A 25,147-nucleotide genomic window follows, 5' to 3' on the forward strand; every position below is an offset into this window, starting at 1 on the left:
TAGGATCCTCTTGCTGTGCTAGTACAGTAAGCCCCTGATGGCACCTCAAAGACTCAAGCAAGTTGTTTTTATATTAAAGTGGAGTGGCTAAGCTTTTTTACCCCCTAGGAGCTGATTAGCAGTGCAAAGTGTGGCCACCCCACACACATGTTCGCAGGACACACAGAGCCCTCCCCATGCAAAACAGCTGTTTCTGCTTATCAAATTATCAATTTGATGGGGAGCCTTTTTTGCTCCTTTTTGCCAACAAGGGGAAGTTTGCTTGGGGGAACCTGACTCGGCCCCCTGGGCTTGGTAGTAACTACATATGACTGAAAGGAACTTTGGGTTGGAGTTTTACAGGACCCACCCCCCAAATTAGCATGCACAAGGCTTGTAACATACAGCTGCAATATTACAAATACTTGTCTCAGAGCATCTTCTGTGGAATTCGGTGCGGGACTTGCTCCATAATAAATCTTGGTGGTATTGCACTGCACACCTGCTGCAACCCTGCTTCCAAGGTCTCTGATGAGTCTTGTGGAATACGGCCCTTCAGGTGTCATTGGACTCCACTCCCATCAGCACCAGCCAGCCCAGACAGATGATCATCAGATGATAGGCGCTGAAGCCCAACACCAACAAGGCAGGCAGCTTCCGCATTCCTGACTTGGAGCGTGGAAAACTGAAATATACTGGGAGTCGAGAGTGGATTTCATGCTCTTTATTCAGCTAATAGAAGTGAGGAGGAATGGAAGTTCCCCCAGAATGTCTGCATTATATACATTATTTACACAATGGGCCCCACGTGATTGGCTAATTCCGGGATTCTCCTGTAGGCCAATCAGGTTGCGGATTCACTTCCACCGGGAGCTGGATTGGGTGGCTCCTGTGGACCAATCAGACTGCTGCATTCTGGACCCTATTGTTCTAGGACCAATCAGACTGCTGCATTTTGGATCCTATTCAACTCAGTACATGACAAAAACCCAGCAAGCAAAATTTTCCGTGCAGAGCAAACATGCAAATAAATAAAGATGCATGTAAAAGCTACTCGTAAATAACTGCCGCCACACACTTTAGTTCAGCTTTCCCCAACCCGGTGTCCTCCAAATGCTAAAAACTACAACTCCCAATGAACCTCGCTGATGGGAGTTGTAGTCTGAAATATCCAGCGGGCGGCAGGTTGGGGAAAGCTGGTTTCGCGGGTCCTCCCCGCCCCCGTTCTATCCCCGCCCCTTTCGAATCCCAAACTCTTCCGGGAGCAACCTCCGGCGGCCACTAGGGGGAGCCTGAACATTTTTTTTCTCTTTACGCACGCCGCTTGCTTCAGCCGTGTCCCTCCGCAGGCACCGTAGTCCTTAACGCGCATGCTCGGCAAGGCCTGCCGGGATCTTTCTCACACAGCAGCTGAGGAGGGAAAGCTGAGTAGCTGCTCTGACTTGTCCCTCCGCAGGCACCGTAGCTCCTAACGCGCATGCTTGACAAGGCCGGCCGGGATCCTTCTCAAAAACACACAGCCGCTAAGGGAAACCCGAGTCGCTGTTCTGCCTTGTCCCTCTGCAGGCACCGTAGCTCCTAACGCGCATGCTCGGCGAGGCCTTCTCGTACACCTGAACGCAGAGCCTCTGAGGGGAACCCAGGCTGAGGCGAAGATGTCGGGGGTCCCCGCGGTGCGGATCAGCATCGAGTCCGCCTGCGAGAAGCATGTTCAGGAGGTGGGCCTGGACGGGAGCGAGACCTACCTGCAGCCGCTCTCCATGTCGCAGAACTTGGCCCGCCTGGCGCAGCGCATCGACTTCAGCCAGGGCAGCTCCGGCTCCGAGGAGGACGAGCCCGCCGCGGCCGCCGGGGGAAGAGAGTGGCCCGGGGCCGCAGGAGGGGAGGACGAGGAGGAGGAAGGTAGGGAGCGATGCCTGCCCGTCGCCACCGCTATCGTGGACTTGGGAAGGGGACCCTTGAGGGTCATGTAGTCCAACCCCTGCCACGCCCGAACCTGAAGCATTATTATTATTATTATTATTATTATTTATTATCATTTATTGCATTTGCATGCCACCCTTCCTCTGAAGATCGTGGAGCGGTCCACCACATTTTTTAAAATTTAATTTACACCCACACACACCCCGCCTATACCCCGGGGGTCTCAGGGCAGTTCACAAAATAAAATCAAGATATAAAACCACAAAATACATAATAATAAGAAACAACAACAACCCAATAGGCCCCCCCACCAAAAAAACCACACATTTAAAAAGGGCATAAAAATACAAAGCAAGAACACAAATTACGTGATCAAAATGAAAACACCGACCCGCTTTCAGGCTGCAGGTAGAGAAATCTCGTTTTTAATTGTGTTCTCTCCCTTGTAGAAATCGCAGGCGAATCCAAATCCAGTGAAGGTGTAGCCAAGCCCCCAACACACTTTTCCCCCCCTTCCTAGACAGTGCTTTTATTATTTGGTTTTAGTTGGGGAGACAGTACGAAATGTGACCCCTCTGCCAGCAATCTGGCCCACTTCCTTATTTCTGCTGGAGGGGAGGGTGTTTATGCCAACTCCTTTCTCAGAGTTGTCAGCTTGGATATCTTAAAAATATCTGGTAGGTGTGGACCACTGAAGAAGGCATTCTGGGAAAGGCCTTGGTGGATTTTGACACATGAGGAGGCTGGGTCTCTAGGGGGGAGGAAAAAACCAAGCTTCTCACCCAATTTGAAATGTCTGGTTTATTTTATGAAATATCTGATACCTAAACCTGAGGCACAAAATATCAACTGGTGGATGGATGGCAAACTTTTTCTGCATTGGTTTGTTTATTAAGGAATTTCCTATAAGGCTAATGAAGAACTTTGGTGAGTTGCAGAGGATTCTGGGCCATAAACATGCTTCTGTATGTGCTCAGTTTCTGCGTTTTGCTACTAAGGATTCCTGGACTTCTGTGTGGCCCCTCCCCAACTCTGTGCATCCTGGAAGATGTTCAGGACACACCTCAACCACACTGAATCACGGATTAATGAAGTTAGAAGTTTTCCAGGAATTCATCTAATTCAATCCCTGGTTCAGTGGAGGATCTACAATACACAGGCTGCAGCTGCAGCATCCTTGATGGATAGCTATTCAGCCTCTGCTTACATACTTGCAGGCAAAGGAGAACTTAGGCAGTCAGCTCCACTGGCAGGTATCTCCTAATCTATAAATGAAAACTGCTTTCCTGCACACTTTACCAGTATTGATATTCATTTTTTTATTGGGAAGCTTCTAAAGCTGCTCACCCCCTCTCACTGAGTTGAAAAGGAAACAAGCATGGGAAATTGCATTATAGTGACTCAGACCACTGGTTCAGCAATTCTCTGGGGTTTCAGATGGGTCTCTTCCAAGCCTTACCTGGAGCTAGTGCAGAATTGAACATAGGACCTTCTGTGTGCAAAGCAGATGGTCTACCACTGACCTTTGACCCTTCACAAATGGGATACAACTCCATGGCATTCAGCTTTCTATCCATAGTTATAGCAGCACCTGTGTAAAGGAATAGCTCTCTCGATGATTCCAGCAATAGTAAATAGGCATCCTGTGTCTTTCCTTCATTTGTGCACTCTAGGTTTGGTAAAGTTCCAGCCTTCGCTCTGGCCCTGGGATTCAGTGAGGAATAACTTGAGAAGCGCTTTGACAGAGATGTGTGTGCTCTATGATGTTCTCAGCATTGTCAAGGATAAAAAATTTATGACTCTGGATCCAGTTGTGCAAGAACCACTTACCCAAAAGCAGGTACAGCCCATCTGTTCTGTTCAGGCCACTATTAAAACTATTGGCAAAGATGAACTGTTCCATTTTGGTTAAACTTCATAACTTGTTTCTGTTTGTATTTATTGTTAACTGTGGGCTACATTGTCAAATATGAGGTAGTTTCCTTTTCAAGAAGGAATTAGAATTTGTCCACACATGTTTTTAAGCTGAAATTGGATTTGTTGCCTAGAAGACACAATACAGTATAAGTTTCCTTTATGCTTGAAGTTTTGTTTTGTTTATAATGTAAAAGGAGAACCAGTGGCTCTGCAGATAGTGATGGACTCCCAGTTCCCACTGGTACCAGCCAGCATGGCCATTAGTTGTAAATGGTGGGAGTTGTGATCTAGGAACATCTGGAGGGATACAGGTTGCCCCATCCCTGGTGTCAGCAGATAAGGTCACATTTAAATAAAACTGCAGTTCTGTTTCCTCATTACTAGAATCAAGTTTTGCAGCTGATCTCCAAGAAGAAGTCGTTAGCTGGAGCAGCCCAAATTCTTCTGAAGGGAGCAGAAAGGTTATCTAAATCGGTTGCAGAGAGCCAGGAAAATAAGCGACAGAGAGACTTCAACTCTGAGTTACTAAGACTGAGGCAGCACTGGAAGCTGAGGAAGGTCGGGGATAAGATCCTTGGGGACTTGAGCTACAAAAGTGCAGGTATGGTAGGCAAAGGATTGGTCTAAAGTTTGCTGAGTCTAATAATAATGTTTTTGATCACCTCTTCTTCCACACATGATAGAGCTTTGTATCTCCCCCTTCTGAGTTGAAGCAGGACTGCCCAAGACATTTTGCTGCTTGAGGCAAAGAACAAGATGGTGCCTCACCCCCTACACTGCATGTACAGAAACTGCCTGGAGTGGCTGCTGGATCTTTCTTCAACATGAGCAACAGGACAGCATCCACTGCACTTGAAGGCAGCAGGCTAGCTTAGGGGACGTGTACAAGTCTGTTCTCTAGCAGAGGGGAATGCATGGAGGCTCAGAAGGAATCGGCTAGTGGAGAGCTTGTCACTGAGGCAGCTGACTCACTAATAATAGGGCTGGCCCTGCCAAGAAGCGTAAGAGCAGAAGGAGAAAGACATATTGGCAACTGAGGAGCTAGGTAGTAGATATGGTTGCCAACCCCTGTATTGTACCAACTACTCCTTAGCTTTGAATTATAACTAAGATAGTGTCCAGTTCAATTCTTGTTTCTGCCATGAATTTGTTAGGCATGCCATTGTCTCTCAGCATCATCCACCCCCCATCCCTCCCCCAGTCTACAATTTGGGGATAATAGTACTGACCTATTTTGCAAGGTTGTGAATGAGCAACACTGTACGCTCTGTTTCCTTGGGATAATTAAAGTTACTATTTCAGTGAAAATGTTACTATTTCAGTAAAAATACTAGGATGACGTAGAAGAAAAATGCAGTACTCTGAACATTGGTAGCTTGTGATAGCAGTTATTTGTTGCATAGAGTAGTAATATGTTGTCTAAAACATTACAGATTATAAGCTAGCATGTATGTACTTCATTTGATCTTATTATTGTGGTATGAACATTGTAAGAAATACCAGAACATTTAAACTATGTTTATTTTTAGGGTCTCTCTTTCCTCATCATGGTACATTTGAGGTCATAAAAAACACAGACATTGATTTGGATAAAAAGATTCCTGAAGATTACTGTCCATTGGATGTTCAAATCCCAAGTGATTTAGAGGGATCTGCCTATATAAAGGTTTGCCCAGTTGCTGTTTTTAACGTTTTGTTAGTGTGTTCTTTGAATACAAAATGACCCTGTTTTCTTCTTCTTGAATAAAGGTGTCTATTCAGAAGCAAGCACCCGATATAGGGGATCTGGGTACAGTAAATCTGTTTAAAAGGCCGCTTCTGAAATCAAAGCCAGGTATAGTTATGGTCTGTATTTGAATGGTATGTCTCAAAAGACTGTGTAAGCATGAAAACTGAATAGAGCTATTAAAAAATAAACCTACTCTTGAAAAGCCCAATATCTTCACTGATTCATAATACTCTGCTCAAAGATCTAGACGTTAAATTAAATGTATTCTTTTTTGCCCACCCTCACTGAGCTCTGCATAGGTGATATGTATTGTCTTCAACTTGAGTTGTATTAAAAAAAAATCAAATTGTGTGCACATTTTATCAGCCATCTTTTTCTCATCATTTAGGTTGTGCAATACTTTGAATGTTCATATAAATATAGCTGCTTCTCTCAACTTTACAATGGTGTTTTCCCCTTCCTTTCCTTCAGGAGCTCTGCATTGGCAAACGAAGCTGGAGACGGCACAGAATGTATTGCTATGTAAAGAAATCTTTGCTCAGCTGTCTCGAGAAGCTGTACAAATTAAATCTCAGATTCCCCACATAGTTGTGAAGAACCAAATAATTTCCCAGCCATTTCCAGGTAAGAGTTCAGAGACAAATTAAAATGAAGGATCTGGCAGTTTTTTGCATGCGTGTAGAGAGCAGATCTCAAAAGATGTGTCATTTAACCCAGTAACTTTCAAGTCTTAAGACTCTTGCAGGTGCATGGCTCTAATCTGTCCAAAAGACACCCAAAACTATCATCTTGCTTGTATGGACTGATCCAGGCAAAGCTGCCAGCATTTTCCCGTTTCCATAGGCTAATTTTATGTCTTATATGTAAGAAATCAGCAAGTTTATGTGTAGGACAAATGGAGTAAAATATCTCTAGATATGTTGTATGTGTTGCTGTGCTCTTATATGTTAAAACCAAGCCATCCTTTCTCTCTGCCCCATTTCATTATGTAGGCTTGCAGCTGTCCATTTCCTTGTGTCACTCTTCAGATGACAAGAAATCCCAGAAATCTGCTTCCGATAAGCAAAGTCCAGAGGATCATCTTTACGTTCTGGAGCATAATTTGCACCAGCTGATTAGAGAGGTAATGTCAGCTTGCTCTGTCCTTTCTGTTAGCTCACTTATAGAAAGCAGCTGTTGTTGTTTTAATTGCCTGCTAAGAGGGTGTGTAATATTTGCATTAACAGCTGTGGAATTTTCTCTAAATGTTTTCTTTTTGGAAGAGTGGTAGTATCTTGGCTATGTTTACTTTAGGGGCTAATTCTGGGCACCATGGCTTCTTAAAAACAACAACAACCTGGGCTGTGCTGCTTTTTTTCACAGTGCTGCCAGTTAGATAAAACAATCATCACTATTCAGCAAACATTGTCCCACCCAGTATCGTTGAGTGGGACTTGTAGCAGATCTTCTTGCAAGGCCAATTGAAGCGGGGAATGAAAACAAAACGATTGCATGGGATTTGTGTCTTTCGATTGCTGGAACCAGCACACAACAAACTCTTCCCTTCCTCTATTGTGGATTCTGTTTTCGGTAGCAGGAACTTTTAGACTGTAAAAAATTAAGAGCATATTCCATTTGCAGAACAGCTTCTTGATGGGTTCCTGAGAAGCATTTTTATTATCTCAGTGGCAACTTGTGGGTCTGCCTCTAATCATGACAGAATATTGTTCCCTGTGGTTTTTATTCCATTAGCCCTCCTTGATCTCCATGTATGGTTGAGAACTTCTCCCCAGAGTACAATTGCAAATGCATTACAGGAAGAATTAGCATCAAAGACTTTGGGAGTGAGGAAAGGCACTGTTATTTTTGCAATACGGAGAGAGAAGTCATGGGATGTACTTGAGTATCTATGGAGAGGTTTATCATACGTGCATGAGGATCTAAGAAAGCGAATGGAATTAAAACTACAGATCTCTGGGAAGCAAATATCTTTTAAGCTCTTGTTCTTCCGAGAACGATTTCCTTTGAGTGTCATTGTTTGCTGATAACCTCAAGCTTCACCAGTGGGGAACCAACTAATTCTCATCCTTGACCATTGGTCATGCTGGCTGGGTGTGATGGGAGTTGGGAATCCAGTAACATTGGGAGGACTGTAGGCTCCCCAGAGCTGCTCCAGGGTGACATAGCTGATACAGAGCAGGTGCTCCTGCAAACTCGAGAAAAGACAGAAGACATTCAGAAACTATAGTGGAGAGCTTTGTTCATAGGTAAGGCAGTGAAGGATTTCAGGATAAGTCTCTGATTGCTAGACCTCCTGATGAGGTTGTATTGGGTTGTATTTGTTTTTATTATGTATTTTTTATTTTTTTATATTGTAATTTTTATGTTGAGAACTGCCCTGAGATGTATGGGTACAGGGTGGTTAATTAATTAATATACCACCCTGTACCCATAAATCTTAGGGCAGTTCTCAACATAAAAATTAAAATATAAAAAATACATAATAAAAACAAATACAACCCAATAATCCCCACTAGGTCATATGATCACTCCCTCTCCCAGGTGGAAGGGGGAGACAATCTCTAATTGTCTCCTTTACATCAAAAAGAGAAGAACTAGGTACTTCTCCTGAGAAATGGCTTTCAAGATCTGCGTTCCCTTTCCTGGCCAGTATTCTTGAGCTTTACAAAACCCAGGAGAAATTTTGATTGTTTGATACAAAATCATGGTGTGTTTTTTGCTTTTGTATTTTCTCAATAGTTAAAAAAAGATCGTTTAATCAAGTTGTGTACAGTTGTTACTCGGCAAGCAGTTCTGTTTTGTTGGTCTTTGCACAGTTTCTGACTTAAGACTAGAATTCGCTTGTTCTCTTGGCTTCATTGTAGCAACTTTTTTTCCTCCTCAGTTTCACAAGCAGACCCTGAGCTCCACCATGATGCCTCACCCAGCTAGTGCACCTTTTGGCCATAAGAGAATGAGACTAGCGGGGCCTCAGGCTTTTGATAAAAATGAAATCAATTCCTTGCAACCAAGCGAGGGGCTGCTAGAGAAGATTATAAAGCAGGCAAAACACATCTTTCTGAGACGCAGGTATGCAACTGCATCTTTTGGAGAGCTCTTTGCAAGTTAATTCGCCTGAACGCTTCGCTTGTGCACCAGGGATTATATCCAATATTTTCTGTCAATTTATGGAAGGAATTCTTCAGAGAAGGGGCGGGGAATCTTTGGCCCTGCAGATGCTGCTGAATAACAGCTCTTGTCGGGAGAAAATTTAGGGGGAAACAGCAGGTTGGGGGGATTCCTTTCATCAGCAAACAGAGCATTGACTACACTCCCAGATGATTCCTATAGGAAGCTATTTATCACAGGCAGATAAACATAAACATATTAAGTAAGACTGTCCACTGTCTGTACTGGACCACACTGATTTTTCAGCATGTTTAATTTTAAGTGTTACATATGTGCTATATAGATCAGTGCACAATGATGTCCAAATGATGGACTCTTCTGCTTGGGAGAGCCTTGCTGGTTGATGGCCAGACTGATGTTCCAGGGACAACATGGAATGAGAATTGAAAAGGAGTGGAGTTGATTCGGGAAAAGGGCTCAATTCAGGGGAGAATGCAACGAGTAGTGGGTAGCATTTCAATTATGTTGGGTGGTCCAGATATCTGTTCAGGGAAATCTAGTCTTAGCCAGTACGCTTTAGTGGTTAGAATGTCAGACTGCGCCCAGGCAGAGCCAGCTTCAGATCTCCACACAAGCTGATTGGGGACCAGCAAAAGAATGCCAAGCTGACTTATCTTGCAGGGTTGTTGTGAAGATGTAATGGCTGGGAAGAGAAACACCATCCTGAGCCCCTTGGGGGAAAGGGTAGGATAAAAATAGAATAAAAAACAATCTCGTGGTAATCCTGTCCTGGTACCTGTGAAAAACCTCTGGCAACCAATCTGGCTTTGTGTCTGACAACCTTGCCATTCTGGTCTGTTTTGGCCTTGAAGACCCATTTGCTGCCAACCAGTCTCATCCCTGGGACTCCCGGTACCAGCTCCCAAGTTTGGTTCCTGTTCAAGGAATCAACTTCAGCCTTCATGGCATTAAGCCAAGGCTCAGCATCTTTAGAGGTTAACTCCTGAACCTCTTTGAAGCTTGAAGGTTCCCACACCTTCTCTGAGCTACTAAGTGAGGGAGCAAACCTAATATGTTTTACCTGCAAGGTAATGTTACTTCGGGACGCGGGTGGCGCTATGGGTTAAACCATCGAGCCTAGGGCTTGCTGATCAGAAGGTCGGCGGTTTGAATCCCCATGACGGGGTGAGCTCCCATTGCTCGGTCTCTGCTCCTGCCAAGCTAGCAGTTCAAAAGCATGTCCAAGTGCAAGTAGATAAATAGGAACCGCTCTGGCGGGAAGGTAAACGCCGTTTCCATGCGCTGCTCTGGTTCGCCAGAAGCAGCTTAGTCATGCTGGCCACATGACCCGGAACGCTGGCTCCCTTGGCCAATAAAGTGAGATGAGCACCGCAACCCCAGAGTCAGCCACGACTGGACCTAATGGTCAGGGGTCCCTTTACCTTTTAATGTTACTTCAGGAAAGCTGATTGCAGAAAAGCCCACTTCTTTTTTCGTTCTTTTTTTCAGTGTATGTATGTTTTCCTGGTGATAGTTTCTGTCTTCCTTGCAATGCTCTGAGTCTTTTTCCTACATTTATTGTCTTGTTTTGCAAGACGTGCAGCTTCAACCGATCAATGTGCTGAATAATATATGCCTCCTAGTGTCTTCAGGAATACCTATAAAACATTGATGTGCAACTTAAGGTTCGCTTAAAGTTAGGCATCATAGTCTCGGTAGCATTTGAGATGTGTCAGGCTTGAAATATTATCAATATCAGTTTATGTTTATGGGCATTGATGTCTAATTTGATCAGGCAGAGCTTATTATTTTTCCTCACCAGTATAAAAATGCAGTGCCTCCAAGTCTTCTGGGATCTTGTTCCTTTTGTTTTCAGAACTGCTCGAACCATCGACAGTCTTGCCAGCCGTATTGAGGATCCACAAATTCAGGCGCACTGGTCAAACATCAATGATGTCTATGAATCAAGTGTCAAAGTCCTGATCACCTCTCAAGGTTATGAGCAGATATGCAAGTGAGTGTGAAAGGGGGGGGGGGGAAATGTTTGCACTTTGCTCCTTTGGTGGAGGAAATATTTGGATGTCTCTGTAAATACCCAGCTGGGGAGGTCATTCCCCAATACCCAGAACTTAGAGGCTCAAATGCCTTTTTGAAAAAGGGAGTGCTAAGCGTGAACTATTCCCATTGGTGTTTGCAATGCATATTTGTTGAACTGAAAGATCATTTCCCTATTCACAATAGTACTCTACTTCACTCTGCTTTTAAGGATTGCTGCTGTTGAAGGATTGGTTTTTAACTGTGGTGCAGTGCTATGCTTTTGACTTTCTCAGGCAATGGAGGGAACCCCTGTTCCTCCACCCTGAAACTCCAGTTGTGCTCATATCTTATTGCTTTCAAAGGTCCATTCAGCTGCAACTAAATATTGGCGTTGAGCAGATCCGAGTAGTGCATAGAGACGGAAGAGTAATTACGCTATCCCACCAAGAACAAGAGTTACAAGATTTTCTTCTCTCTCAGGTAAAAACCAGGAATCTTTTGCCTTTCTGTGGTGGGCGTGTGATTGCAGCAGGAACTTGGATGCCTTCTTTTTAAAAATGGAATTCTTGCGATTGCAGATGTAGATTTAATACAGTTGTAGGAATTTGAAGTTCTCATGCTGCATCTGCAAAATATTGCGCTAGTAGCAAATAGCAAGAACAGGGAAATGATGTCTGTGACTAGGGACCTGTTCTCAGTCCAAAGTTTGTAGTGCAAACTTGTTGAGCCAACTTGATTCTACCAGTAGTATGCTTAGAAAGTATAAGGGGGGACCCCTGACCATTAGGTCCAGTCATGGCCGACTCTGGGGTTGCGGCACTCATCTCGCTTTATTGGCCGAGGGAGCCGGCATACAGCTTCCGGGTCACGTGGCCAGCATGACTAAGCCACTTCTGGCGAACCAGAGCAGTGCACAGAAACACCCGTTTACCTTCCCGCCGGAGTAGTACCTATTTATCTACTTGCACTTTGATGTGCTTTCAAACTGCTAGGTTGGCAGGAGCAGGGACCGAGCAATGGGAGCTCACCCCATCACGGGGATTCGAACCGCCGATCTTCTGATTGGCAAGTCCTAGGCTTAACCCACAGTGCCACCCGCATCCCTTTTAGAAAGTATACTTTTCTGTTAAATTATTATTTTGCCTTGGGAGCCTCCAGCTGAGTCAGGATGGCTTGCTCATAATCACAGACAACCAAAAAGTGCAGTACTGTGTCACTTGACATCTCTGAATGTCTTTCACTCCTGTTTGGTACCAGAGCTTCTGCACTGGTGACTCTTGAGTGTGGAAACTGCTGTAGATTAAATGCAGATGTGTCTTTATCTTACAGTACCTAATGAAATAGCTGCTCTGTGTTTTGAGAGAGTAATGAGAGAGAATGTGGCAGGAGGCAGGGGCTAAGGGGGGGAAACTCAACTGAAATATCCACCCATTCATTTTTTTAAATTTTATTTCAGATGTCACAGCATCAAGTGCATGCAGTCCAGCAGTTAGCCAAAGTTATGGGATGGCATGTGCTCAGTTTTGGTAATCACGTGGGTCTGGGCCCAGTGGAGAGTATTGGCAATGCGTCAGCCATAACTGTGGCGTCACCAAATGGAGACTATTCTATTTCAGGTACTGTGCTGGGAATTAAAACTTGCTGAGAACCTATATGCTGCATACATGTGAGCTAAAAAGAAAAAAATTGCAGTGAAAGGAACCAGTACAGTAAATACAGCATTGTTATACTGCAGGGTTTTTTTTTTAAAAAAAACCACAACCCACTCAGATTGGAAAGTCAAAAATGGCACAGTATGACTTAATGAGGACTTGTGTGGTTCCTAAGACTTGTTGAAGACACAATCACCAGACTGATATTTTTTATTTGGTTTCATTTTATATATTATTTGCATATTTTAACAGATGGGTTATGTCACCACGGGAACCTTTGTGTTAAAGGGTGGATTACAATTTTAGTTTAAAAACTTTACAAAATGGTGCATAGTTAATGCTGTTATGTTGCTGCGCTTGTTTTCTGCAGTACGCAATGGTCCAGAAAGCGGCAGCAAGATTATGGTTCAGTTCCCACGCTCCCAGTGTAAAGACCTCCCCAAAAGCGACGTGCTTCAAGACAGCAAATGGAACAACCTTCGTGGCCCATTCAAAGAGGTTCAGTGGAACAAAATGGAAGGACGCAATTTTGTGTACAAAATGGAACTCCTCATGGCGGCCCTGACACCCTGCTCCTAGGCCTAGCGACGAAACGAAAAGGACTATTGTTTTGGCACAAAAGGGAATTACTCTCTTACACTCCTGATAGTTGCCAAGTTGCATAACCTGTGAAACGCCATTAATTTCATTTTTCTCTCCCCCCCCCCCTTTCTGGAAGCAATTTCTCCTGCCATTTCTGAATGTTGAATTAAACTGTGCCGTTGTCTTGCCCGAGTCCCAAGTTCTTGATGAATAGTTCATGAGGTTTGTAAAATGGAACTCGTCTTTGCTTCCGTCTTTACAAAGGGGTTACCTGGACTGCTTCCGTAGAAAATGTGGTTATGCCCAGCTTAGCAAGGGCAGCCAAGAACGGGCTGGAACATTTCCATACATTTAGAGGAGGTCTTTGCCATAGTAGTAGTTACTTCTGCAGTGCTCAGATCTGCATCTGTGACTCTTGATAACTGCTGAATATAGGCTTAGATTTATTTTTTACACACCACCTGTGAAGGTGAAAGATTGCAAAGTGGAAGAAGACTTTTACAAGCTCTTATTGATCCCACCTTGAATTCAGGAGCAAGTGCCACTAAATTCAGAGGGAATCTGAGGAGGTGGGGGTTAGATCGGATGGGCTCTGTGTGATGTCTCGGTCCTAAAACCAATGAAAATGTATTTTCAGGTAATAACTCTTTATTAATGATGATCAAAACACTTAACAAGGCAGCTTATTTGTCAGTTTTATTCCTGAAACATTCACCAACAGCCACAGCTAAAGACAGTTGCAAGCACCACTGAGTTTAACCATTCTATTGGAATGCTATTGTCATTCCAAAGACATACAAGCACAGGGAACTAAATGTAAAATATCAATGCAAGCTTGTGGCATGGTGTCTGCAGTACTGTATTTAGAAGTTAGAAAGCCATATTAAAATCCCCACTGAGCCATATCACCTTCTTGAGTGTCAGAGAGAAGAGGAGGGATAGAAATAAGTAAATGGGATGCTCATCTTGTCCTCTAACATCAAAAGGTCAATGAGAGAACTTGGGCTTTAGCATCCTTATAATGTTGGTTTAGTCTTTAAATTAATCACCCAATCATTGGTAACCGTTTTTGATGTGAGTTGCCCACTACTACTTTAATATGTTTTTAAAATGTAATAAGTTAATAAACAGCTGCACCTTCTTTAAAAGGCTGTATTTTTTCCTACCTATGCACGTTCAAGATTGTCCACTATCGTGGGTGCAGATTTTAGCACATGAAGTCCTCAATCACGTTGTCATGATATTTGCCAATGCAAAGTTTAAGTGTTTGTTCTTGATACAGGTTGAAACAACAGAAGCATTCTGTCCTGTTTACATGTTCTGTCCATTGTAAATTATGATACTGTGAAACCACAGTATCTCTCACAGCATCTCTGGATCGGCTTCCAATTAATCTTTGCTTTTCTGGTTCAGGAAATGTCTTACAACAGAAGAAACATACATCTTGTGTCTTCTGGATGCCTGTCTCCTCTCTTACTAGTGTTTCTTTTTGAGGTAGAAAATTGTCTCGTACGTTTAAACCGTTCCACATTTAACACCCCATCATTTGCAGCTCGGTCTCTTCAGTTGCGCTTGCTGTAAATGAAAGGAGAACGTAGTTTGAGAACAGATCGATTGGAAAGGAGCAGTTCCAAAATAAAAATACAGCTAAGAGATAATGGCATACAACTCGTGAGCACAGTGGAAACTTGCTGCAAACAGGGCATTAGTGTTGCATAATCTCCCCTAAACAGGGCCCATGTTTATACTACACCTCTCCGAAATCTCTACCAATTAAACCAAGACTTGTAATGGTGAGCCATTCATTCAGTACCATAGATGCAAGTGTCAAGTGTGTGCATTACATCTGCAGCAGCTTTGCAGATGCTGTTTCTCTTGATATCCCTACTTCCTTTTCCAGGTCTGCTCTGGTATCAGTTGTATGGAGAAAAGCCAGTCATGGAACATGGAAAGGCAGTGGAGTCGCCGGGAGGGGGAATGTTGGAGAGTCAGACCAGCTCAGTATCGTTTATGCTAAGTAGCTCTCCAGCCACTGCCTTTCCCCCCGCCCTATGGGCAGATGCCAGGGTTCACTGAAAAACAATTGCCAAACATTTACTCCGGTTTGAAACAATTCGGAAAAGCTTAACTAAAAACCTCGGTTTGATGTATCAGTTACTCAGGTTTTTTTGGGGGGGGCACTGCAAAACACGATTTTTGCTGCAAAATGGCTGCAGAACTTTGGCACAGGGATCCTAAATTTTGGAGTTAATGAAGCTAAACCAGGGGGACCTTCTATATGCAAAGGAGAGGCTCTTTTCACTCAGCAAGGAAGTTAGTTCCCATCAGCCTCAGCCAAGATGGGCAGTAGTCAAGGATGGTAGAAGTTGTGGTTGTCCCATTCACAAAATCTGATAGGAAGCTCATCATGTTTTATAAAACTGGGCAGCGGGAGGGTTTGCGGTCTTGCCTTGCAACAAGAGGCAAAGAGGAAGGGACTGGCTTTAAATGGACTGGGCGTGCCTCAGTAGCAGTGTACTTTGTTTTAGCAAGCAGAAGGTCCTAGCACCTCTTGTTTTTTAAAAAAATATCTGTAGGTGATGTGGAAGATTTCTAGCTGAGACACTGGAGAGCTGCTACCACCAGTTGGAAAAGATTTGTCTCCTGTTTAAGGCAACTTCTGACATTCCATGGAAAAGGATATGACAAGTCCGCTTGTTTGCACAAGGGCCCTGGCACAATGGAGCCTTTCTTCTCCGCAGGTGTTCTCAGCTAGCTGCCACTGCCATAGTTGCAAAGCAAACAGCCTGCTGTGTTTGTCTATGTCTTTGCATGGTTGAAATCACCTGAAAATCTTTCAAGCCAAATAGATAATGCAGTTTGCAAACAAGGTGCAGAGAAACTGAAGAAGGGTGGGGGGAGATTAAGTCTGCATACTGCAGCATTGTTGCTGGTACAATCAAACCTCGGATCCCGAACACCTCCGTTCTGGAATGTTTCGGCTTCCGTACAACGAAAACCTGGAAGTAAATGCTCCAGTTTTCAAACGTTTTTCGGAAGCCGAACATCCGACACAGCTTCCGCTTGGGTGCAGGAAGCTCCTGCAACCAATTGGAATAATAATAATAATAATAATAATAATAATAATAATAATAATATTTGTACCCCGCCCATCTGGCTGGGTTTCCCCAGCCACTCTGGGCGGCTTCCAACAAAGATGAAAAATACACTAAAATGTCACATATTAAAAACTTCCCTGAAATTGGAAGCCTGCTTCAGTTGTTGAACATTTTGGAAGCCGAACGGATTATGTTCAACAACCGAGCTTTGACTACCGTATACCCAGATTTACACTCGGGGCAGATTTTTTTTAATGTCCTACTTTCAGGGCACTCTTTCCACATTGATTTGGCTGCTAAGGAATTCTTGCCTCCTAAAGAGGTGGGGAAGAATGTCACAGCTGTTTAATATACTGTTGCAGCTGTCTTGTGTGTAACTGTGCTTTGGCATTCAACTTGAGATGTCAGTGTAGATGAGCATCCCTAGGTCCCGGTGTCCCTTAGACACATTCCCAGGGTGGTGCATTGTAAAAGATGTGCATCTTTTGCAAGTATGTTTTAAGAGTCGAAGTATGCATACATGCAAGTTTCCTGGCATGCATTCAGCATTGTCTCTGAGTAGGATCAGAGTTCAAATTATGCTGTTGCTGCTGCAGTGTGTAAGATGCCAGTGGCACTAGTTGCTTTAGCGCTCATGCGCATGTATTTTTAAAGTTACAGATGTGCATTAAAGAAATATGCATGTGCTTCCCAGATTAATGTCCTTGGAGCTAAACTCTTCTTAAGAGGAATGGAGAACTACAACTCTTGTAATTCCTGATCACTGCTGTAATAATAACATTCAAGGTTTTATATATATAATAAATGTTCATAAATATACCAACCAAGCACCTACATAGATCAGCACAGGAAGACCGACCTGAAACCATTTTGACTCCCAAACTAACCAAATGTTTTCTCTGCAAGGAGGGAGGGGGTCAGGGAGCCTTCCCATTCTCTCAGGAATTGGGAAATCACCATCTCAAAGGGTGACAGACTACCAGGAAAGGCAACTGGATAAGGCATTATCAGATAACGTGCCAGACAGGAAAAACAACAACATTCAAATTTCTGCTGTAGATCACCTTTTCTGTGATGTAGGTATGAAGTTTGTGGGGGGTGGTCTTGAGCTCCAGGGCAGGGAATTTAAATAAGGCCTTGCTTGCCATTGTTTGAGGTCCTCCTCCTTTCCTGCGTGTGAGGGGAGCACCCTGTTGCAACAGATCAATAAAGATCAGGCTTACCAGCTGCTTTGCTTCTCAATATTCTCTGGTTGGCCTCTGTTATTTTCTCCTACCAATAGGGAACCCACGTAAGGACTCTATACGGGCTCTTGGGTACCCCATAAGGGGGGAAAGGCAGATTTTGTTTACAACACTGCTATGTTTGTTGGGGCTGATGGGAGCTGGACTCCAACTGCAGGGTCACTGGTTTGCGAGTCCTGCTGAAGAACAATGTTTGCAACTCGCAATAACAACAATTCAACAAAGCATCCTCCAAAGAGACAACAATTTTCCGGGAATGGATAGCAACTCCCCCCCCCCCCCAAAATCAGGAACTATCTCTGGCAAACAGGGTCAGTTGGAGCAAGTGAAAGACTGTTTGGTTCCTTTACGTGCTGCTGCAAAGATTACCTTTGATCCGGTGCCTCTCCTTCTGAAACAGCTGCATTAATTTATTGCACAGCCACATGAGGCAGACTAGAATGGCAGACACACCTGTGAGGAAGGCAAAAATGACGGCTACGAAATGCAGGTCTTCATAGATAATCTCTGAAGGAGAAGGGGAGACAGACAACACAGTGAAAGTTGACTTAGGACGCTTGGAAAAGAAATCACGAGTCACTGAGGGGTGCCTCCAGATTATCGCTATGCTGTGGGATAGATTCAGGTGCATACCCTTTATTTAGGTTTGCGCAATTAAAGGGGTTTAACGTCTTCTGTCGCCCCAGCACAACAAATGCACTATGAAAAGAAAAAAAGCCATAACACCTTTTTGCAGCTAGGAACGTGACAGTGAAGTACACTGGGAAGCAGTGGCGTGGCGTGGGGGGTGCAGGGGGGGGCGGCCGCACCGGGCGCAACATCTGGGGGTTAGGGTTAGGGTACGCAAATCCACGGGTTAGGGGCGCAAATCCATGGGTTAGGGGGCGCAAATTACTTGCCTTGCCCCGGGTGCTGACAACCCACGCTACGCCACTGCTGGGAAGTGTGGGGTGAACACATGATTAATGGGAGGATGTGTAATCAAGCAAATCAGGGGGAATGTTCCTTGTTGAATAACCTCCCCACAAACAAATGCTCAGTAAATATCAGATGCCATTTAACCATGGCATAAGCGTTGTGCGACATCACCTTGCCGACAAAGGTCCGTATAGCTAAAGCTATGGTTTTCCCAGTAGTGATGTATGGAAGTGAGAGCTGGACCATAAAGAAGGCTGGTCACCGAAGAATGGATGCTTTTGAATTATGGTGCTGGAGGAGATTCTTGAGAGTCCCATGGACTGCAAGAAGATCAAACCTCTCCATTCTAAAGGAAATCAGCCCTGAGTGCTCACTGGAAGGACAGATCCTGAAGCTGAGACTCCAATACTTTGGCCACCTCATGAGAAGTAAGACTCCCTGGAAAAGACCCTGATGTTGGGAAAGATGGAGGGCAGAAGGAGAAGGGGATGACAGAGGACGAGATGGTTGGACTGTGTTCTCGAAGCTACCAGCATGAGTTTGACCAAACTGCGGGAGGCAGTGGAAGACAGGAGTGCCTGGCGTGCTCTGGTCCATGGGGTCACAAATAGTCGGACACGACTAAATGACTAAACAACAACAACAAACTTTGTGCAATCAAATCAGGATGAATGCTGAATAAACAGGTTGTCTGGCAGGATCCCAGCTCAGCCTTGTTTTCTGCCAAGCCCTCATTGCTTTTTGACCTCTCTGTTTCTGAATTTCCCCACTGCCGCTGCCATCAATCACCCTTGTGACTTATCTGGAGTTTGCTCTACCTATGCAACAGAGCAGGGATGTCCAACAGGTAGATCTTGATCTACCGGTAGATCACTGGATGTCTGTGGTAGATCATTGGCAGATCACTGGCTCACCCCAAAGAAGTTCAACAACTTTGGGTCCCCTAAAAAAAAAGCTCAACAACTAACTTTGCCCTGCTCTTCTCTTCTAAAAAACGGGGCTTAACAACTTACCCCCAAGTAGATCGCAGTCTCTTGGGAGTTGGCCACCCCTGCGGTAGAGCAATGATATAGAAATGAGCTGTATCTGTTTTGGGGTTTTGGTGGAGGTGGGCAGTCAAAGCAATTGCATTTTGAAATGTTTCCCTATGCAAATAGAAAGCGTTTGCCATCCCATGCTCATTGTTTACTTTCAGGGAGGAGTTGGTGATTGATATGTAGGAAGCATTCAGAAACGGGGCCACAAACCTGGCACAGGTTACTCTCCCCCAGGACTTCACCTTCTGTTGCCATGGTCTGACTTAGATCCCGGCTGCATCTCGCTTTCATTGAAGTCTCCCTCAGCAATGAGAAAGGCAAAGGCAGACAGCACACAAACACAGAGAGAAGGAAAAGCCACCAACCACCATCTTCTATCTGTTGAAAACCTGATCTTTATCAGGTTTTTAATTATCTATTTCCCATTACTTGTTTGTCCTGCTGTAATGCCTTAGGGTTCCAAAATCAGGATAACAAGAGGTAGAATGGCAATCCCCTTGAATCAAAGAATATACATCTATTCATCAATAAACCTTTAAAACAACAACAACACACATTTAGCAAATGATCCATGATGGCATTTGACAATGACCCAACCCTGGTAATTTGGTGGCAATGAGTTTGCTAGATAAATATCCATTCATTTATTAGCCAGATGGCAGCTTCTTGGCACATTCTCAGACATTTACCTGAACAGGTGAATGATCTATCCGTGGGCGTTGTGTTCCTGAGTTCCCCTGCATTGAGCAGGGAAGATCTGCAAGAGGCTTCTAACTCATATTCGCCTGGATGTGTGAAAAAACACCTTGTGGCGACCAGGGACCTTCCCTGCTTTTGGGTGGCAAGGCAGGAGGTAAAATAAAGAAAGAAGGGAAACCTTTGCCACAGTCTTAAAAGTTTGCCTGCCCCCTGAAAAAACTCCAACTATCACCTTTCCCATTTCTGCGTGAGCCAAGCATTCCTATGAAATTGTGGGATGGGGATATTCAGCCCAGCTTTAGCTCCCAACTCCTGCCGAAGAGCAGGTTGCGAGCAGTTGGCCCTAGAGAAAATATTAAATCCTGTCATTTCATACCATAAACATTCAACAGGATGGTGCCATAGATGGTGATCCCAAACTCTTCCCTCACCGTGACTAAGTAATAACCAGTATCTCTGATATCGACGTTCAGCAGCTGAAGAGAACCGTTGTCATAAATCTTCACTCTGTCTACGTAGCTGCTGGATATGTTGGCGTAGCTTCGCGGTTTCCACTCGGCAATTTTGGACGTGCCCCTGGGTGACGTGTGGGTCCACTTGATGACGGGGGAGCCCCCAAAGGTGTGCGCGACGGACAGCAAAACGTTCTGCGCCACTGTGGTGTTCACGTTGGGTTGTGAGACCAGCAACGATGCTTCTCCTCCTTGGGCTGGGAAAAGAAAGCAAAGGGGGAAGTCGTCCTTTTTTTAGGTGCTGGATTGGCCTTGTCTGTGTTGAGCTAAAAGGTAAAGGGACCCCCGACCATTAGGTCCAGTCATGGCCGACTCTGGGGTTGCGGCGCTCATCTCGCTTTATTGGCCGAGGGAGCCGGCGTACAGCTTCCGGGTCATGTGGCCAGCATGACTAAGCCGCTTCTGGCGAACCAGAGCAGCACACGGAAACGCCGTTTACCTTCCCGCTGGAGTGGTACCTATTTATCTACTTGCACTTTGATGTGCTTTCGAACTGCTAGGTTGGCAGGAGCAGGGACCGAGGAATGGGAGTTCACCCCGTCGCAGGGATTCAAACCACCAACCTTCTGATCAGCAAGTCCTAGGCTCTGTGGTTTAACCCACAGCGCCACCCGCGTCCTGTGTTGAGCTAGTGTGGCATATAAACAATGCTTAGAGCATCGTCTCCCAAACTTGGGTCTCCAGCTGATTTTGGACTACAGTTCCCATCATCCCTGTCCACTGGTCCTACTAGCTAGGGATGATGGGAGTTGTAGTTCAAAAAAAAAAGCTGAAGACCCAGGTTTGGGAAACCCTGGCTTACAGCATTCATCTAGGACCAGGGAGTCCAGGATTCGAATCCCCACGCAACCACAAAGCTCTCTGGGTGATTTTGGGCTGGTCACTACCTCTCAGCCTCTCAACCTCTTGGGGTTGTTGTGGGGATTGAATGAGGAGGGGGAGACACATGTGTGCTGCCTGGAGTGAAAGGTGGGATATGAATGCAATAAATAAAAATAAATTTGGTTGTGAGGAGGCCAGTGTCACTCGGGATGGACAAATCCGTTACATTTGGTTTCTCTCTAGGTCTATTTTTGCTACACCTTAAGTTCTCGCAAGTCCACATCAGTTTGCTTTTTATTATTTTAAAGAGATCCTTATGAAACTCATTGGCATTTTAGTGCAACTTCTCCCAACGCACACATTTCTGTATGCAATTTTGCATTATATAATGCGTTTTCGTACATTATTTTCTCCAGTACATACATTTTTGTACACATTGCTTGGCTGGAAAATTGCATTGCAAAGGTCAGAGATGTTTGTAGCCCTGTTTCAGTTTGGGTATTGCGTCAGAAAGTTAGAACATGAGAAGAGCATGCGGGATCAAGCCAATGGCCTATCTAGTCCAGCCTCCTGTTCTCACATCAGATACCACAGAGGGAAATCTGCAAGCAGGGGCATGAGCACAAAAACACTCTGACCACCTGGGATTCCCAGCAACCAGCGTTCAGAAACACAACTGCCATTCAGAGCAGGCAGCGGGCTTGATCAGTCTTCCCCAACCAGATACCTTCCGGATAATTTTGGACTACAAATCCCATCGTCCCTGGCTATCTTTTTTTTTTTTTACAAATTTTTTTATTAACAATTTCAACATAACAAATCATCAATACAAATCATCTTCATTATTCCCCCCTTTTTCCCTCCCACCTCCCCAACAAACCCTCCCTCCCCCCCGAGACTTCCCTCAGCTCCTCATATTGTTCTCTGCATATTGTAAAATTATATACATCCTTATATTATCTATCCACTATCTTAAGCCAATAAATTTGTATATGTTTATTCAAAACCTGCCAAGGAATCCAGTTCATTTTGTTGTCTTTCTAAATAGATTGTAAAAGGTTCCCATTCTTCTTTAAAGTCACAGTTGTCCTCATCTCGCAATTTACATGTCAGTTTTGCCAGTTCTGCATAGTTCATCAATTTCTCTTGCCACTGTTCTTTTGCCATCCTTTCTTCCATCCTTGTGCTATCAAGACTCTTGCCGCCATTGTAGCATACATAAATAAATTCTTTATTTTTCTTGGCAGGTCTTGTCCTACAATCCCTAACAAAAATGCTTCTGGTTTTTTTTACAAATGTCATTTTGAACATTTTCTTCAACTCATTGTATATCATTTCCCAATTTTTAAAAAATTTCTCTGCATTCCCACCACATATGGTAAAAGGTTCCTTCCTTTTCTTTACATTTCCAACATATATTTGACCCCCATCGTCCCTGACTATCAACCATGCTGGCTGGGGCTGGCAGGAGGGCATCAGACTAGCGAAGGCTGAGATAGATGAACACAGATGGCCCCAGTATAAGGCAGCTCCCTATGTTTCTAAGTGATGAATACACCTGTGTGCTTCAGTCTCAAACAGGGCATTTTGCTGCCTGAGGTGGGGATTTACATGCAGATGCTGATCAGACTGGCAGTTGGGTTTTACATCAAAACTGGCAATGGGACAGCACCCTCCACCAACTTAGAATCCTATAATCGTGAAGTTGGAAGGGACCCCAAGGGTCATCTAGTCCAACCCCCTGCAATGCAGGATATTTTTTTTACCAGGGTGGGACTTGAACCCACAACCCTGTGATTAAGAGTCTCATGCTCTACCAACTTGAACAAAATATTGGGGTGGGGGAGATAAGCCCGCCCTGTATATGTTATCATATGAGGCACACCATTTGAATGGAAATGCCCATCTGCTTGGGGGGGCAGCTTGCTCAAATATTTTAGGGGGGGAGGGACCTCAGACCCTAGAAGTGGTCTCCTATGTACAACCACACCTGAGGACAGCAAGCTAGCCGGTCCATAGGACAGGCCATGCAGCACAAATTGATCTGTTCTCCAGCGCATCGCCCCTGCTGCCTGCCTTCAGCATCTGCCACCTGAAGCACTTGCCTCACTCTGTCCAATGGTAGGAGCAACCAGAGCCTCAAATGACTGGTTGGGTACTGTGGTTGGGTACACATACAACCATGTATACCTACGTACAGTGGTACCTCGGGTTACAGACGCTTACAGATGCTTCAGGTTACAGACCCCGCTAACCCAGAAATAGTACCTTGGGTTAAGAACTTTGCTTCAGCATGAGAACAGAAATTGTGCGGCGGCAGTGGGAGGCCCCATTAGCTAAAGTGGTACCTCAGGTTAAGAACAGTTTCAGGTTAAGAACGGGCCTCCAGAATGAATTAAGTTCTTAACCCGAGGTACCACTGTACACGGTTTGGAAAATATGTAATATATGGACTCCCGGTGCCCAAAGGAATAACTCTAGTGTGCAGAGAGATTGTGTGTGTGTGTGTGTGTGTTTGTGTGTGTGTGTGTGTGTGAGAGAGAGAGAGAGAGAGAGGGAGGGAGGGAGGGAGGGAGGGAATGAGGGAGGAAGAGAGAGAGAGGGAGAACACAGCAGGCCTTGTTCCTTTTCAGGCCAAGCCCAAATACCTCAAGTGAAAAAACCCCCAGAGAATAGCTCAGTCAGTAGAGCGTGAGACTCTTAATCTCAGGGTTATGGATTCAAGCCTCACACTGGGCAAAAGTTTTCTGGGGGTTGGGCTAGATGATCCTCGTGGTCCCTTCCAACTCTGCAATTCTGTGATTCTATTATTCTAAACCTAAACGACCTGCCATGCCTGCTTTGGCCCACAGCCCAGCAAACGCCTACACTTCACCACAAAGGAAGAAGGGAGCCGAAGGCAAAGAAGATGGAGGAAGACAATTTATTAGGCTCAAGTTACCCCCTCTAGCAGTGCTGGGCTTTAGGAGCTGCACGCTTAGTTGGGGATTATGAGCAAAAGGCACTAATCTGTTTAATTTATACGCGGCCCTTCTTTCCCGCAAACAACAGAAGCAACTTCGAAAGGTCTTAAAAAAACAATTCCATACAGATGCATCTTGGACCACACAAACGCACACCAAACAGGGAGGCAGCAGGGATGGAAGTGATGAGACTGTTTAGGAAAGGAACACACAAGGAACATGCCAGTTGCTGGAAACCAGGAGGAGAGCAGAGGGCTCTTATGCTCAGATCCTGCTCACGGGTTTCCCACAAGCGTCTGTCTGGCCACTGTGGGACCAGGATGTTCATGGGCTCTTCTGGATCAGAGCAATGACCCTATCTAGCCCAGTACGCCATTCTCACAGCAGCCAAGCAGTGGCAAACCTGTACGCAGGACCCGAACTCAACAATGCGCCTGGCACCACAACCTGGTCTGGCGGTGGAAAGAGGTGTGGGGACTGCGAGGAGCCCGAAAGCACTTACTCGGCAAAGCCCAGCCAGCCGTCAGGCAGAGGATGGCGACTGCTAGCCGTACGTCTTGTCTGTCGCTCTGCAGACAGCTGAGAGGCCTCATCAGAAGAAGGGAAACGTTTGCCGGCCTTCATTTAATCCAGTGTCTGGAGAACCGCATGTCAGAATCCAGATTGGGGTGCACGCGTGTGTCTTGTCCGTCCCACACCCCGTTCTTCTCTTCCATCCCCTGTTCCTGCAAGCCAGCAAACAACCGGGTACCCGAGGGGCTGTGTGGTGTCAGTCTCTGCAGGTTCCCTCAGGTTTCACTGCGTTCCCTCAGACGCAGAGCCTTCCCTCGGAAAACCCACACCAAACTGTGAGGTGAAGGCTGGCTCTTTGCCTCGGCTCTCACGCCCTTAAAATAAATAAATATCTAACCCTCCCTCCGATATTGA

General features: G+C 45.0%; 2 protein-coding genes across 3 annotated transcripts; one reads left to right on the top strand and one right to left on the bottom strand.

Moving 5' to 3' along the window:
* The first annotated feature begins 1,427 nt into the window (after positions 1–1,427).
* MED17 (mediator complex subunit 17) lies at positions 1,428–13,053 on the top strand. Its single transcript, XM_082219319.1, has 12 exons — positions 1,428–1,881; positions 3,576–3,742; positions 4,204–4,420; positions 5,349–5,485; positions 5,569–5,653; positions 6,020–6,172; positions 6,541–6,671; positions 8,433–8,617; positions 10,533–10,670; positions 11,056–11,173; positions 12,150–12,309; positions 12,716–13,053. The coding sequence occupies exons 1-12, from the start codon at positions 1,635–1,637 to the stop codon at positions 12,922–12,924; spliced, it is 1,947 nt and encodes a 648-aa protein (XP_082075445.1). The 5' UTR covers positions 1,428–1,634; the 3' UTR covers positions 12,925–13,053.
* A 557-nt stretch (positions 13,054–13,610) lies between these two features.
* On the bottom strand, positions 13,611–25,147 carry VSTM5 (V-set and transmembrane domain containing 5). 2 transcript variants are annotated; one of them, XM_082219634.1, is made up of 4 exons: positions 24,723–25,147; positions 20,300–20,632; positions 17,639–17,722; positions 13,611–14,502 (listed from the first exon to the last, which is right to left on the bottom strand). In XM_082219634.1, exons 1-4 carry the CDS (start codon positions 24,811–24,813, stop codon positions 14,459–14,461), a joined length of 552 nt encoding a protein of 183 aa, XP_082075760.1. In that variant the 5' UTR covers positions 24,814–25,147; the 3' UTR covers positions 13,611–14,458. The 2 variants fall into 2 exon arrangements, with proteins under 2 accessions (XP_082075760.1, XP_082075759.1); XM_082219633.1 differs by having other exon boundaries at positions 17,639–17,776; positions 24,723–25,144.

The sequence above is a fragment of the Podarcis vaucheri genome, assembly GCF_965113315.1.
Source record: "Podarcis vaucheri genome assembly, chromosome: 4".
In the NCBI taxonomy this organism is placed as follows: domain Eukaryota; kingdom Metazoa; phylum Chordata; class Lepidosauria; order Squamata; family Lacertidae; genus Podarcis; species Podarcis vaucheri.